The following is a 13,225-nucleotide window of genomic DNA, read 5'->3' on the forward strand; positions in this document are numbered from 1 at the left end:
AGTGTGACAGGTACAGTTTAACAAAATCTGTTTTATTTAATTTTATTTGTTGACTGGGAAGGTCCATCTTGCAAGGCTTCTTTGCTGGGCTTTCTGTCCTGAGATGCCGTGCATCTGAAGCTTACTTCTGAGCCTTGGAGAGATGGTACTAATGTGTTAAGGCATTGCCTACTCCATCCCTTTGGGGGGGATGAAGCAAGTAGCTATTAACTGAAATTTTCCATGGCTGGATCCTCTAACTGAATGAGTTTGGCGAGGTACAGTCAGGTCTTTACCCTTTGAGACAACAGAGATGACAGAAGCATACCATGTTTTGCAATTTTTTTTTTATTTGTTTAACATTTATTTACTATGAAAGTCTGGCTTGGAACGGAGACAGTTTTCAGCGGAGGCCCGGGGAGAAACACTCCAGATGCATGTCTTTGGAATGTGGGAGGAAACCGGAGCACCCAAAGGAAGCCCACAGAAACACAGGGAGGGCATGCAGAATCCACAGAAGACACGCCAGCTGAGAAATGAACCAGAGAATCTCTTGCTGTGAGGTGACAATGCAAATCGTTGCACCACTGCACAGTCCAAATATGTTTATTAAGTGTTTTGTTTCTTTTTTCTTTTTTTTTCCTTTCAGTAGAGACACTACTATTCAAACAGTCATGGAGAACTGTTGAAGTGGATATTGTTTGTTTGTTTAACTGTAGTCCTGAAGATCTGTCTTTGAATATGCAGTTTTCTGTACATTATGTGCATGTCATTTATACTTCATAAGTAAACATTTGTCCTAGTTTTATGTTTTTATGTTTTAAGCACAAATGCCTCCTTTCATAGAAGAACTGGAAAAACTGTCTAACTGATTTTTTCAGAAAAGCGTACACAAATGGAGACTGTCAGAGACTCAAAAACATGATTACTAGGTGAAGCTTTTTAGTAGCTCATAGCCTTTATCCTCAGAAGTAAACTGCCAGATTTCAGTTAATGCAAGCTTTAACTGAAATATATGGTATTTCATTTAAAACAAATACTGTGATTAACAAAAAGAAACAAACTTAGCAGTTCTAATTTCATTTATTTATGTGTGCTTTGTTAACCAGGTTAGTCTCATTAGATCAGCAGCCTCTTTTCAGTGGTGGCCAAGATGGTATTCATACTGATTAGAGGCAATTTGGCCGGGATGCTGGAGAAGTTCACTTACTCTTTTCTGTAAGTGCTGTGGGATATTTTACATCTACCTGATCTACCACCAACTCAGGCAGCTGAGCATTGGTTTGATGTCTCATCTGAATGATGGCACACTTAGGAATTTAGCACCCCCCCACCCTACCCCACTCCCCAGTTTATGCTGTGTTTCATTAATCAAATAAATCGGTGAAGGAATAGAACCCAGAGTCTTCTGATCGTCTGGCATCAAAAGTAAATGCACTAACTGTTGAGTCACTGATACTGTTTATTTTTACTTTTATTTATTTTTTTAATCCATTCAGTCATTCATACATTTTTGTTAACAGGGTACGTGAACTGGTCCACAGAACATTTTCATAATACAGGACATTTAGGCAATTGCACTTTGTAAAATCACAGGCAAATGTAGTTTATAAGCATGGAGTGCAGTAAAATATATCAAAGAAAAATAAATGCATAACATAACAGAATATAACAAAGATATAAGTGATTGTACTTTTGACAGTTATTGTTACTGAATGTCTTTTGCATGTCTATATATTGTTTGGAACTTTTCTCCTCAGGTCTTTACTGAAAATGGGCCCTTGGCTCAGTTGGACCAACCTGGTTAACCTGGTTTACAAATGTCAAATACATAAATAAGTAGTTCCAAGAAAATGAATAGGTATTTAAACACTATACAGACTTTAAACTACAGATGTTATGTGATCCTATCTCGCCTACATTCTGACTGATGGGTTCGGAGCCGATCCCTCGGCTCTGACTCGGCACGCTTATGCCAAAGAGCGAAGTCTCTTATTGGCTGAGCTTACTATATCCCAGGATGCACCACTACCAGTCCCCCAGATCTCGTTTGCCGCTAATCTGCGAAGACGTGGTCTCGAGCTGGCTGAGCTAAGTAGTAATTTTACTAACTTTTTTCTGTCAGGAATTTCTTGTTCTAGTCATAAAAAGCTGTTTTCACGGCTATTCTTCTCTATTTGTGTGTGTTTGGAGTTTATCAAGAACTTTGTTGTGTGATTGGGTTGAGTTTGGTTAGGTCACTTTCATCTAGGGCCTTCCTGGTCTTTCAACCTGCCTAAAACTTATAGGGTTTAGAAGTACCCTTAGTATTTTGTTACCTAAGCGATAACTGTAGTAGGTACTGTCAGTTAACAGAAAGTTGGTGATTTTTTTCTGTCAAGTTACTGATTTTTTGCCATAATGTCACAAAATCCTAGGCCTTCGGGCTTTAAAAAATGCACCAAATGCAATTTCAAAATGTCCATCACAGACGATCACTCGCTCTGTGTGTATTGTTTGGGTGCTAAACACTTACAGGAGTCATGCAGCGTGTCACGCTTTTTCCTCAAGGGTCCTCCAGGAGAGGAAAAATAAATTGATTCTTAAGGGGTTAATAAAACCCTCTTTGAAGAAGCCTTGGCATCCTCTCCTTCTCCGGCTAAAGAAAGGGCGCCGGTTCCGACCAGTCCGCCGGACCCGACCGCCAAAAGACATAGGCAGGCCTCTCCTTCGGCTCCAAGGTCTTCGGAGCCGAGGACGGAACGGTCTGCCTCGATGCCACCAGTCTCGACTCCTCTGGCTTCGGAGCCGATGGCTGGGGCATCGAGGCGGGTCACCTTCGCCGGCTCCACTGGTCTCGAGCCGACAAGGGTCGCCCGCCAGACACTTCCTCCTCGGCGCAAGTCCACCTCGGCACCGATGGAATCTAGTGTGTATTCCTTCGGCGCCGATAGTCATCGAGTCACCTTGGAGCCGGTCCCCTAGTCCTTTGGGGCCGTTGGAGAGGCCGTCTCGAACCCGCTCAGTTTCCTCTCGGTCTTCGAGGATGTCAGATTCTGATATAGACAGGGTGCTCCAAAGACTGTTCCAGTCCCCAGTCTTCCAAAAATTTGTTTCGGTTCCACCCAGTTGGCTTCGAGCCGATAGCCCTGGCCCACCCCATTGCCATTCCTCCTCCGACTGCTTCCTCCGCCGGAGCAGGTGCTGTTGGAGCCGATGGAGATCTTAGGTCGGCTCCGACCCTTACTCCAACCCGGCCTTCGGGTCCGAGTTTGGTACACGGACTTCTTCGGCTGGACCCGGGGTGATGTTTCGGGACCTATGCTGGTTCCGAGCCTCCCTCGGTGCTTCGCTGCGGGACTTCCGTCGGCTATCATGGCTCCGGGGACCGACACTCCCAGGATTCTGGGGTCCGGCCAGAGCCATGAGGAGTGCCTTGGCCAAGTCTTCTTCGCCATCTCTCCGCTTTACCGGCACCTTCCCTGGGCGTGGAGACTGGGTCTTTGGCAGTTCCCCTGTCCGTAGTCAGCAGAGCCCCTGGGCCTGAGGTTACCCCCATTGGGGGTTCCCCTCCTCCTGAGGGTTCTTCGGAGTTGTCTTCGGAGGAACCCCCAAGGAAGAGATCGTGCAAGAGGAAGCACGTGGACTCCCCCGAGTCTATTACATCGGACACTGATCTTGATGATGCAGAGGGGTCCCCGAAGTCATCCTCGGATGATGTCTCATTTGCAGACATCTTAGAGATCCTCAAACAACGAGGTGGCTGGATATCCAAACCCCCCTCTGCTGATGAGTCAGTGCTCCTCAAGGCCTTTGGGGCTCAGCCCTCCGCCTCCTGGGTGTCTCCGCCCTTCGACGAGCTTCTGGATTTAGTTTGTCTGAGGGCATGGGAACATCCAGATACCGTGGAACCAGTCCCTTCTCGTCCAAATAAATTTTTGTCTGCTCCCCCCGAGAAGGAGTTCCTCACTAAAGGCGTGGCTGTAGATGCCATGGTGGTGGCATCTGCTACACAACAGGATGTGGCAGAGGCTTCAACGTCCGTCCATCCTCCTAATAAGGAGTCTAGGAGCATGGACAGGTACGGGAAGCGCACCCTGACTTCAGCGGCCTTTACTTTAAGGTCTCTGAATTATTTGGCACATTTTACCAGGCTTCAGAGGGATCTGGTCAAGGAGTTGTCAGATTCCCTCTCGGGTAACCTACCTGAGCAGCTAGCCCAGTCGGTTAGCTCTCAGCTGGCTATCCTTACGCCAATTTCTAACTCGTCCATCAGGCTCATTTCCTATGCGCCCGAAGGGGCGGTAGAGCGGCAGGCACAGGCGTGGCTCACGGAGACAAGCCTGGCTCCGCTTTGTGTCAGTTCATGGAGGCCTTCAAGTCTTCCTTCGCCGATGCTCCCTTTGATGGGTCCTCTTTGTTTGGACCGAAGGTTAAAGACACCCTTACCCGCTGTGAGCAAGAGGGAAAACTTTATCTGCCAGAGGTGCCGTTATTCCACTCCCTTCGGCCTTACCCCAAGGCTAAAGGAGGGGAAGATGTGGTTCCAAATCTCGCAAGTTTTTCCCCAACAGCAGGAAGATTCCCTTCCAGAGGCAGAGGACGGGAAATTTTTCTGGGAGACGCCGTCCCAGAGGCGGCAGAGGGCCCCGCAATTCTGGAGACCGCGAGTCCTTTCGTGGCTCTTCAGCCTCCCACACATCATGAGGGATTGCCCGCCTGTGCTGCTCGAGCCAGTCGGGTGTCGCTTTGCCAAGCACCTAAAAGCCTGGGAGTCAATCACCAGGACAGATGGGTGCTTCGGATCATTGCCGGAGGTTACACCATCCCATTCACATACTCACCCCACCGTCCAAAAATCACGGACCCACCACCCAGTCAAAGGGAAATGGCAGCCGCAGAAGCTTTAAAGCTGCTAGAAAAGGAGTCATCCAACCGGTCCCCACAGACCAGATCGGATCAGGAAATTACTCCAGGTTCTTTTAGTGCCAAAAGACAGGGGACCTGAGACCAATATTGATCTCAGCAGACTGAACCAATCCGTCACGAAATCCAAATTCGAATGGTCACGCATAATCCATTCTCCCATTGTTGGAGAAGGATGTTTGGATGTGCTCCATAGACCTCAAGGACGCCTATTATCACATACCGATACATCAGGCGTCCAGGAGGTATCTGCGCTTCAGCCTGGGAGTCAGTCATTACCAATTTTGTGCTCTGCCCTTTGGTCTCACCACAGCCCCCAGGGTGTTCACCAAGTGTTTGGCAGTAGTGACGGCTCACCTGAGAAGTCTTGGATTCCAAGTGTTTCCCTATCTGGACGACTGGCTCCTGACTGCCACCACCAGGCATCTACTAATGGACAACCTCAAAGCCACCATCTCCCTGGGTGCTACCCTGGGGATTACATTCAGTTGGTCAAAGTCTGTCTTGCTGCCCTCTCAACGCATAAGGTTCATAGGAGCAGAGATAGACTCAAAGTTGATGCATGTCTTTCTTCCTGCCGAAAGGATCCAAACTTTACAGGGCCAAGTTCAAGCTCTGATCTCGAGATCCAAAGCCCCAGCCAGGATGGTTCTACAAGTTTTAGGCTCAATGTCTGCCACGGTTCTTTTAGTTCCTCTGGCAAGATTGCACATGAGGATTCTTCAGTGGCTATTGTCAACTCAATGGTCCTTTCAGGATCTTCCCCTCAATCATCACATCATGATTACGGAAACATGCAAACGGGACCTTCGCTGGTGGCTTCAGACATCCAATCTGAATCAAGGAAGCCCCTTTGTTATTCCCTCTCCGGTGGTTACCCTGACGACAGATGCCTCCCAGATAGGGTGGGGGGGGCATTGTCTGGGCAGGCTAGTTCAGGGCTCCTGGCTTCCAGACGAAGCTCTTCTCCACATCAATGTGTTGGAGATGAGGGCTGTACTTCTATCCCTACAGGCCTTACACAAGTTTCTTCCTCAGGGCATCATCGCCATCCACACAGACAACATGTCGGTGGTCTGGTATCTGAACAAACAAGGAGGGACCAGATCTTACCCTTTGCAGAGAGGCCATGAGAGTGTGGGAATGGGCTGTAGCTACCAACCGCTTCTTGGTAGCGACCCACATTCCGGGAAAATCAAATATATTGGCAGACAAATTGAGCAGGACAATTCTCTCTCCTCACGAGTGGTCTCTAAACCAAACAGTAGCAGCTCAGGTTTTCAGGAGATGGGGACGTGCTGCGACCTATTTGCAACTCCACTAAACACCAAGTGCAAAAGGTTCTTCTCCTTGATTACACATCAGGGAGTACCAGCTATGGATGCCCTAGCACAACCTTGGCCAACAGGGCTACTTTATGCCTTTCCTCCGATTCCACTTCTCTCCAAAGTCATTCAAAAGCTTCTCAATTGGGGTCCGTAATGATACTGATTGCCCCATACTGGCCTCGTCAGGTATGGTTTCCTTACCTGAAGAAGCATGCGGTGGACGATCCGTGGACTTTAGACCTAATTCCGGACCTGCTAATTCATCAGTCGGGACATCAGCATCAGTCCCTTCGATCTTTGAAGTTGACAGCTTGGCTCCTCCACTTCCGACTTTAGTCAGAAGTCACACATTAGACCCGGAAGTTGTTCACATTTTATCTTCGGCCCACAAACCCACCACTAACAAATTGTACCTCAGTAAGTGGAAGAGGTTTGCTATCTGGGCTCAACTCAAGGGCTTAGACCCTATCACTGCTCCTATCCCAGAGGTTTTGAAATTCTTAACATCCCTGTTTAATCAAGGATCTTCTGTCTCTACTATTAAAGTCCAACTAGCGGCTATCTCTAAATTCCACGAATCCATGGATCCTCCATTGATGAGCAGCAGACTATGAAAAACTTTCATTAAAGGTGCGGGCCTGTTAAGACCCCCAGTTTTTCATCCTGCGCCTCCGTGGGATCTTGATTTGGTGCTTCGCGCATTAACATCTTCCCCTTTCGAACCGGCGGCTACATGTTAGTTAAAATATCTGTCTTGGAAAACTGCCTTCTTAGTTGCAATTACTTCTGCAAGAAGAGTTTCAGAGCTTCAAGCCCTGTCTATTAAACCACCGTACTTGATTTTCCACAAGGATAGAGTATCTCTTAGGCCTAATCCATCCTTTGTCCCAAAGGTCTGTTCTAGTTTCTGTCTCCAACAATCTCTAGAGCTACCAGTTTTCTTCCCAAAATTCTCCAATGAAGCAGAATACACTCTCCATAAATTGGATGTTCACAGGCAATTGCGCTTCTATTTAGACAGGACTCAGCAACTTCGTAAGTCAGACCAGTTGTTTGTGTCCTTCTCAGACAATAAATTGGGTAAAACCATCACAAAAGCTACTATCTCCAAATGGATTAGAGATTGTATAACTCAGGCTTATTCTTCTTCGAATAAGCAACTTACAACATCTATCAAAGCTCACGCTACCAGAGCTATGGCGACTTCTATAGCTTTTCATTCCAAGCTCGCTATATCGGAGATTTGTGCTGCTACTTGGTCAAATCCGCACACTTTCATTTCCCACTATAAATTGGATGTGGCATCTAAAGGGCGAGCATCATTTGGTTCCACGGTACTCAGGAGTGTTTTCCAGTGAGCCACCCAGGATTCAGGTGCTAGGGACGCTGTCCCATCAGTCAGAATGTAGGCGAGTTAGGATCACATAACATCTTTTTGTTATGTACTCACCATAACTTCAGATGTTTGGGATCCATCTCGCCACATTCCTAATACCCACCCTCCTTCCCCTGCCTTGGAGATCAGAAGAGATTGAACGGTTTTGAGTTCTACTGTTTTATCTTGTTTCATCTGACGATGTTATATAAGCAGGGCGTGCATGTGTGCATGTATGCGGACAAACTAGATCTGGGGGACTGGTAGTGGTGCATCCTGGGATATAGTAAGCTCAGCCAATAAGAGACTTCGCTCTTTGGCATAAGCGTGCAGTCGGGAGCCGAGGGATCGGCTCCGAACCCATCAGTCAGAATGTAGGCGAGATGGATCCCAAACATCTGAAGTTATGGTGAGTACATAACTAAAAGTTTCCAAATGTGCATATGCCAGTACTATAGTTTAATTTGTACATGCATATTTGAACACCAAGGAAATATCAGTGTGCATTGCACTAGTCAGTTCTATACAGTATAGTTATCTTCAAGTGCTTTTGTTGTACAGAACAGATGTAAGGAAAGTGTTTGTATATGGTGCTGCATTGTTTTTAGTTATCTGGTGTTATAATAGTAGCATTTGTTTTCTACACTATGTTGTTGCACCAATTCTTTTTCAGATTTAGTACAGTTTTCAATTTTTCTAAGCTGTTGCAACTTTGAGATGTTCATCATTCTTACTGCTGCAGTAGCCGTTGGTTACATGAGTCGTATCCTGCTCACATAAAATGATGTTTTTTTTATGAAATATAAGTTTGCACACACTGAGAATGTTCCTCACACTTGCATAGTACCCTCTGTGCATTTGCAAAGTCAACATTGCTAACGTCAAAGTTCTATTGTTTCTATGTAATTAAGCTATGATGTTTAAATGGTAACTGAACTTGTCCAATAGACATTGTTTTCAGCCATGACCTGGGCCGTATGACAGAAGCAGAATAATCAAATCATTATACAAATGGTACAGTGAAAACAACACACTGAAAGTTTAACATTAACACTCTAACACGTTAGCAGCTAGACATAAATATGCAGTTATATTGAATTGATGGTTCGGAGCAATCAATTCAATGACACTGGATCAACATAATGTTCTACCATAATACAAATCATGGTAGAAAATATAGTGATTGTGAAGTAAAGATGTAACAATGTAATGTTACTGTTACCAGACAGTGCTTTACAGTAAAGAAATACAGTAATACCTATAGGAGTAACTGGTTATAGCAGATCGGGGATGCATAAATATAGTAACTTAGTAACTGACTTATTTGTTTGTGTGTATGTGTATGTATCCATCTATATATGCATGTGTGTGTGTGTGTGTGTGTGTGTTTGTATATATATATATATATATATATATATATATATATATATATATATATATATATATATAAATAAAACATCTGTGTATTGTTTACATTAAAGATACAGAAGTACAATATTAGACATTTGAAAGTATACATATATGCATACACATATATCTAAATATATATATATATATATATATATATATATATATGTATATATATATATGTATATATATATAAAGCATGCAACTTTTAATGCTTAGCACACATTACCTGGTAGATACAGCATTGACGTGCTACATAACTGAAGTATTAAAGGTACAAGCTATTGTTTGTTGCAATGTTATACCTGGAAATACCTATAGACATGTATACCCTCAGTCTGTAGGATGCTAGTTTGATTAAGTTATAGTGTTTATATTTAAACAAAAAGGAGAAGACACATAATATGTTTATCCATTAAAGAAGATGGTTCTTTGTTCTGCAATGCCTTGTGCCTCAGTGCTTGTACTGCTTTTCCACTGTATTACACAATGTTCTGAATTCTCTGTTCTGTTCTCTTGCTATGATATACGTTTATGTAACTTGAAGCTGAGTCTGCAGGCTTTTCAGTTAAATCTTTGTTCTTGTCTGTTTATCTAAATAATACTTAACAATGAATTTTCCATATGTTACAGGGCCGAGCTGGAGTGCCAGGATTACCGTCTAATGACAACAATGAAAGGCATTTCACTGGATGACACAGATGAAGAATGGGAACACATACAAAAAGAGTACAAGGAAAATCAATGCCTTAGCAAAAGTCAAAATGTAAAGAGACCACCAGCTAAACAAAATTCTTTTGTTAATTCTGTAGGTCAAAAGGCATGCAGGATTACAAGCTATTCTATTGAGAAAACTATAACTCACCCATGATCTTCCAAAACTGTGAAGTAAACTGTATAGTCTGATGCTGAGGTTAAGTAAAATTCAACATTTATTTTTCTTTACTAGTAAGAATAGGTATTTTGAATTTATAGATGAGCACATACAACATAGAAGGCAAGACCTGTCTTTTTTATTTCAAACTGTGAACCTTACACTACTTTAAAGAATTTAATGCTGTGTATTGCTGCAGTATTGTTCTGTGAAAGTGGGTTAAATGATTCTGAAGCAGTATATAGTAGTTTATTAAGAAAAGCTTTAGATTGTTTACATATTCAGAGCTTCATACTTTCCATAGTTGATGGCATTCTAAAATTTAGAAACAAGTACTAAAACTGAAAGTGTTTTTTTTTTTTTTGACATGTGGCAACAAACTTCATGGTATCAAAGAGTAAGGTGTGTGCTTACCAATCAATAGAGATAGGGTAGTAACTGTAGTATATAAAAAGCTTCTTACCTTCACTGAATGACGCACACTATCCCCCAGCTGTCACCTTTCCTTTTCAAATGGACATAAGAATGGGTGAAATGACTGAAACTGTCAGAAGGATTGGATTTGATGATCATGGGAGTTCGTGGGGGGGGGGGGGGTGTGTGCAAAAAATTGCATTATAAAGTCTGGGATTATCACCCTCAGGACTCAACTCCAACTATAGAATACTTTCTTTATGTGAGACTGATGTATGATCAATTAAAAAAAAAATATATATATATATATATATAAAAAAAAAACTTGATCTCAGCAGATCAAAAAAATGCTTCCCTAAAAAAACTCAGCCCAGTTTTATATAGGGATGAATCTCGGGTGACTCAAGTTTGATTAACAGCATTGATGTCTGATGTACCTGTCAGGGAAAATGGGCATACCTATCTTAGGATGATAAGAACATGCACCAGTAAAAGTGCTGGTTGAGGCCAAGTCTTGGAATGATCCCCAGGTTGTGTTTAGGAGTATGAAGGATGAGTGGTTGCCCCAAGGTCCAGGATAGACATGCTCTTAGCTGGCCATCCTCATCGCTCAGCTCGACCCAGCCTTCAATGCTGAAGTCTGCACAAGGAGAGATTGGACCTAGGTAAAGCTCTAGAATGCATTACGGCATGTATGATGCTGCTGAGTTCAGGTTTCACTCCACCTCCCAAACTGAAGGCACAACTTCCCCTTTACACCCCGCCTGTTTAAGTCTCTGGCAAAAGGATACTGGTAGGCCAATTGTGACACCTTTAATTTCTTCATATTGTTTACTTCTGCAGTAGCCTAAGTTCCATGGGTTAGATCTCATTAATGATATAACATTTGGCCAGATTTCAAAGCTTCAGGGCACCTGCCACCTGCCACATACCTAAACTGTCTGGCACCTCGTGGCTAAACTTGCTAAAAGACAATTTGGGTGCCAAGCCCTAAAGAACTTTACTTGCTTGTACTGTTCTTTTGCCAGGAAGATAAGTTCTGTTTGAGGAGTGGAAAAATTCCATTATTTATTTTTTTGTTTATTATTAATACTTTTTTCTTCAGGAAAGTTATTTTAAAGCTGGAGTTTATGTTTTAATGGACAGTCATGAGACTACTGTACTTTTAAGCAGGGGTTACTGTAAAGGATTATTTTTTCAGTAGAGAAGTTGTGTTTATTTTACTTTGTGGGGATGACAAAGTGTATTAAAGTACTTTTTACCATGTTAGTTTTGGAAAAGGTGACTTTTAAAGACTTTTGTTTTTACTAGCATTTGCTGCTTGCTTTTACTGGGAAAGAGGCACCATTTTTGGCTTGACCATGGAACAGTCTTTCAGTCCCAAGGTTGGTCCCTCTTCTAGCAACAAAAAGAAAAAGTTAAGCAAACAGCCTTTGCTGTCACAGGAAGCTAGCAACTGTTTCAGCCTTGGGTGGGTGACTTGGCTGTGGGCATCGGTTGTACCTCAGATCACTCATCTTTTATCCTAGATACCTCTGGTGTATCACCTGCAGCCACTGGGGACCAGTGTTTAGCCATGTCCTCTGCGGCAGTTGGGTTCCATCAGTGGGCAAGGGAAATCCCTCTTTTCAATCTTAGGAGAGGGAACAGGGAAAGCTTCCCTGTTTTGTCAGAATGTTGTGCCCATACTTGGGGAACCTGCTCCTGCCATTAATAACACTGTTGGTCCCAGTTTTATTGTCAATAAGAAACAGAAAACTAAGCATGTATCTACTCCTCCTCAAATTTCTATAGTTAAGAGTAGTTTAATATGTCTGGCTCAGGGTACAATTCAGGCTATTAATCCTTCTTGTGACGTAGCCTGTGGTAAAAAAAAACAGGGTTACCTCCTTTACTGAAGGGATTCAAGAATATGAATCTGGGCAGGAGGGTGTATGGACAGATACAGGGCTATCTCTGATTCTGACTCAGAGGAGATCTGTTTCTGACTCTCCATGAGGGGGTTCTTTTCTCTGAGAATATTTCTAGAATGTGCCAGTGTTTTCAGAGGGAGAACACTGATGTTTCTCAGTCCCTCAGAAAATACTATCAGCTGTTACAGAAGGAATTTCCAGAACCTGCACCTATTCCTCCAGTTCTGTCAGCTTTGAAGGATGTGTGTGTCACTGCCTCCAATTTTTTTGACAGCCAGCTGGTTACCCCTGAAAAGGCATTTTGGATGAATAAAGTTCCTTGGTCTTTTAAGTTTTTATATACTCTTCCCAAACATGACCCAGCAGCTAAAGCTTTAATTAATCTTTCAGCTGCTTAACACTTAATTCCAGTCCATCTCTCTCTGATAAGGATAGGAAGATTATTGATAAGTATGAGGAAAAAGTATATGCTTTCATAATTTTGAATCATCAGGCTCATAAGTTAAGGTTTGTTCTGAGTAATTGTTTCTTCTTCTGTGGAAAATATGCTTTAAATAATTTAATTTCTTATATTGCAGAAGTCACTACACAATTGTTTCCAGTGTGTGTATTACTCTATTAATACTTCTTCCAGGGCAGTGAAAACTAGTACAGTTTTGATGAGGTTTGCATGGCTGTGTTTTCAGAACCTCTCAGATGATAAAAATGAGATTTACATTCTCTTTTGGTTAGAGATTTAGTTTTTGGTCCTTCTGTTCTAGAGGTAATGAAAAGTGTGATGAAAGGGGTAAGCTGATATAGGAGATCTTGTAAGGTTTTTTAACCCTCCTTTTCCAATGGATTCTTGAACTCCTTATCCAATTTTGGTAAGAAACAAAATAAACAGTCTGAATGAAATACAGGTAAACAGATGATCTGATGTTGTCAGTCTTCACTCAATTGTTGACTGTGGGCTAGGTTCCAAGCCTCAGAACCAACTCGGCTGTTTACTTCAGCTCTTGCCTTCCAAACTCTCAAGCCAGGTTCTAGC

The 13,225-nt window shown here is 43.0% G+C and overlaps 1 protein-coding gene across 1 annotated transcript in view; it reads left to right on the forward strand.

Moving 5' to 3' along the window:
• The window catches only part of ANKRD66 (ankyrin repeat domain 66), a 459,862-nt gene extending 448,682 nt beyond the window's left edge, over positions 1-11,180 (forward strand). Inside the window, exon 4 of the mRNA XM_044062629.1 lies at positions 9,628-11,180. Within this exon, the coding sequence (XP_043918564.1) occupies positions 9,628-9,865 (238 nt within the window). The 3' untranslated portion in view covers positions 9,866-11,180. The remainder of the gene's footprint in view (positions 1-9,627) is intronic.
• The last annotated feature ends 2,045 nt before the right edge of the window (positions 11,181-13,225 follow it).

This window comes from Protopterus annectens, chromosome 2.part1, assembly GCF_019279795.1.
Source record: "Protopterus annectens isolate FY-2018-M chromosome 2.part1, PAN1.0, whole genome shotgun sequence".
Lineage (NCBI taxonomy): Eukaryota > Metazoa > Chordata > Ceratodontiformes > Protopteridae > Protopterus > Protopterus annectens.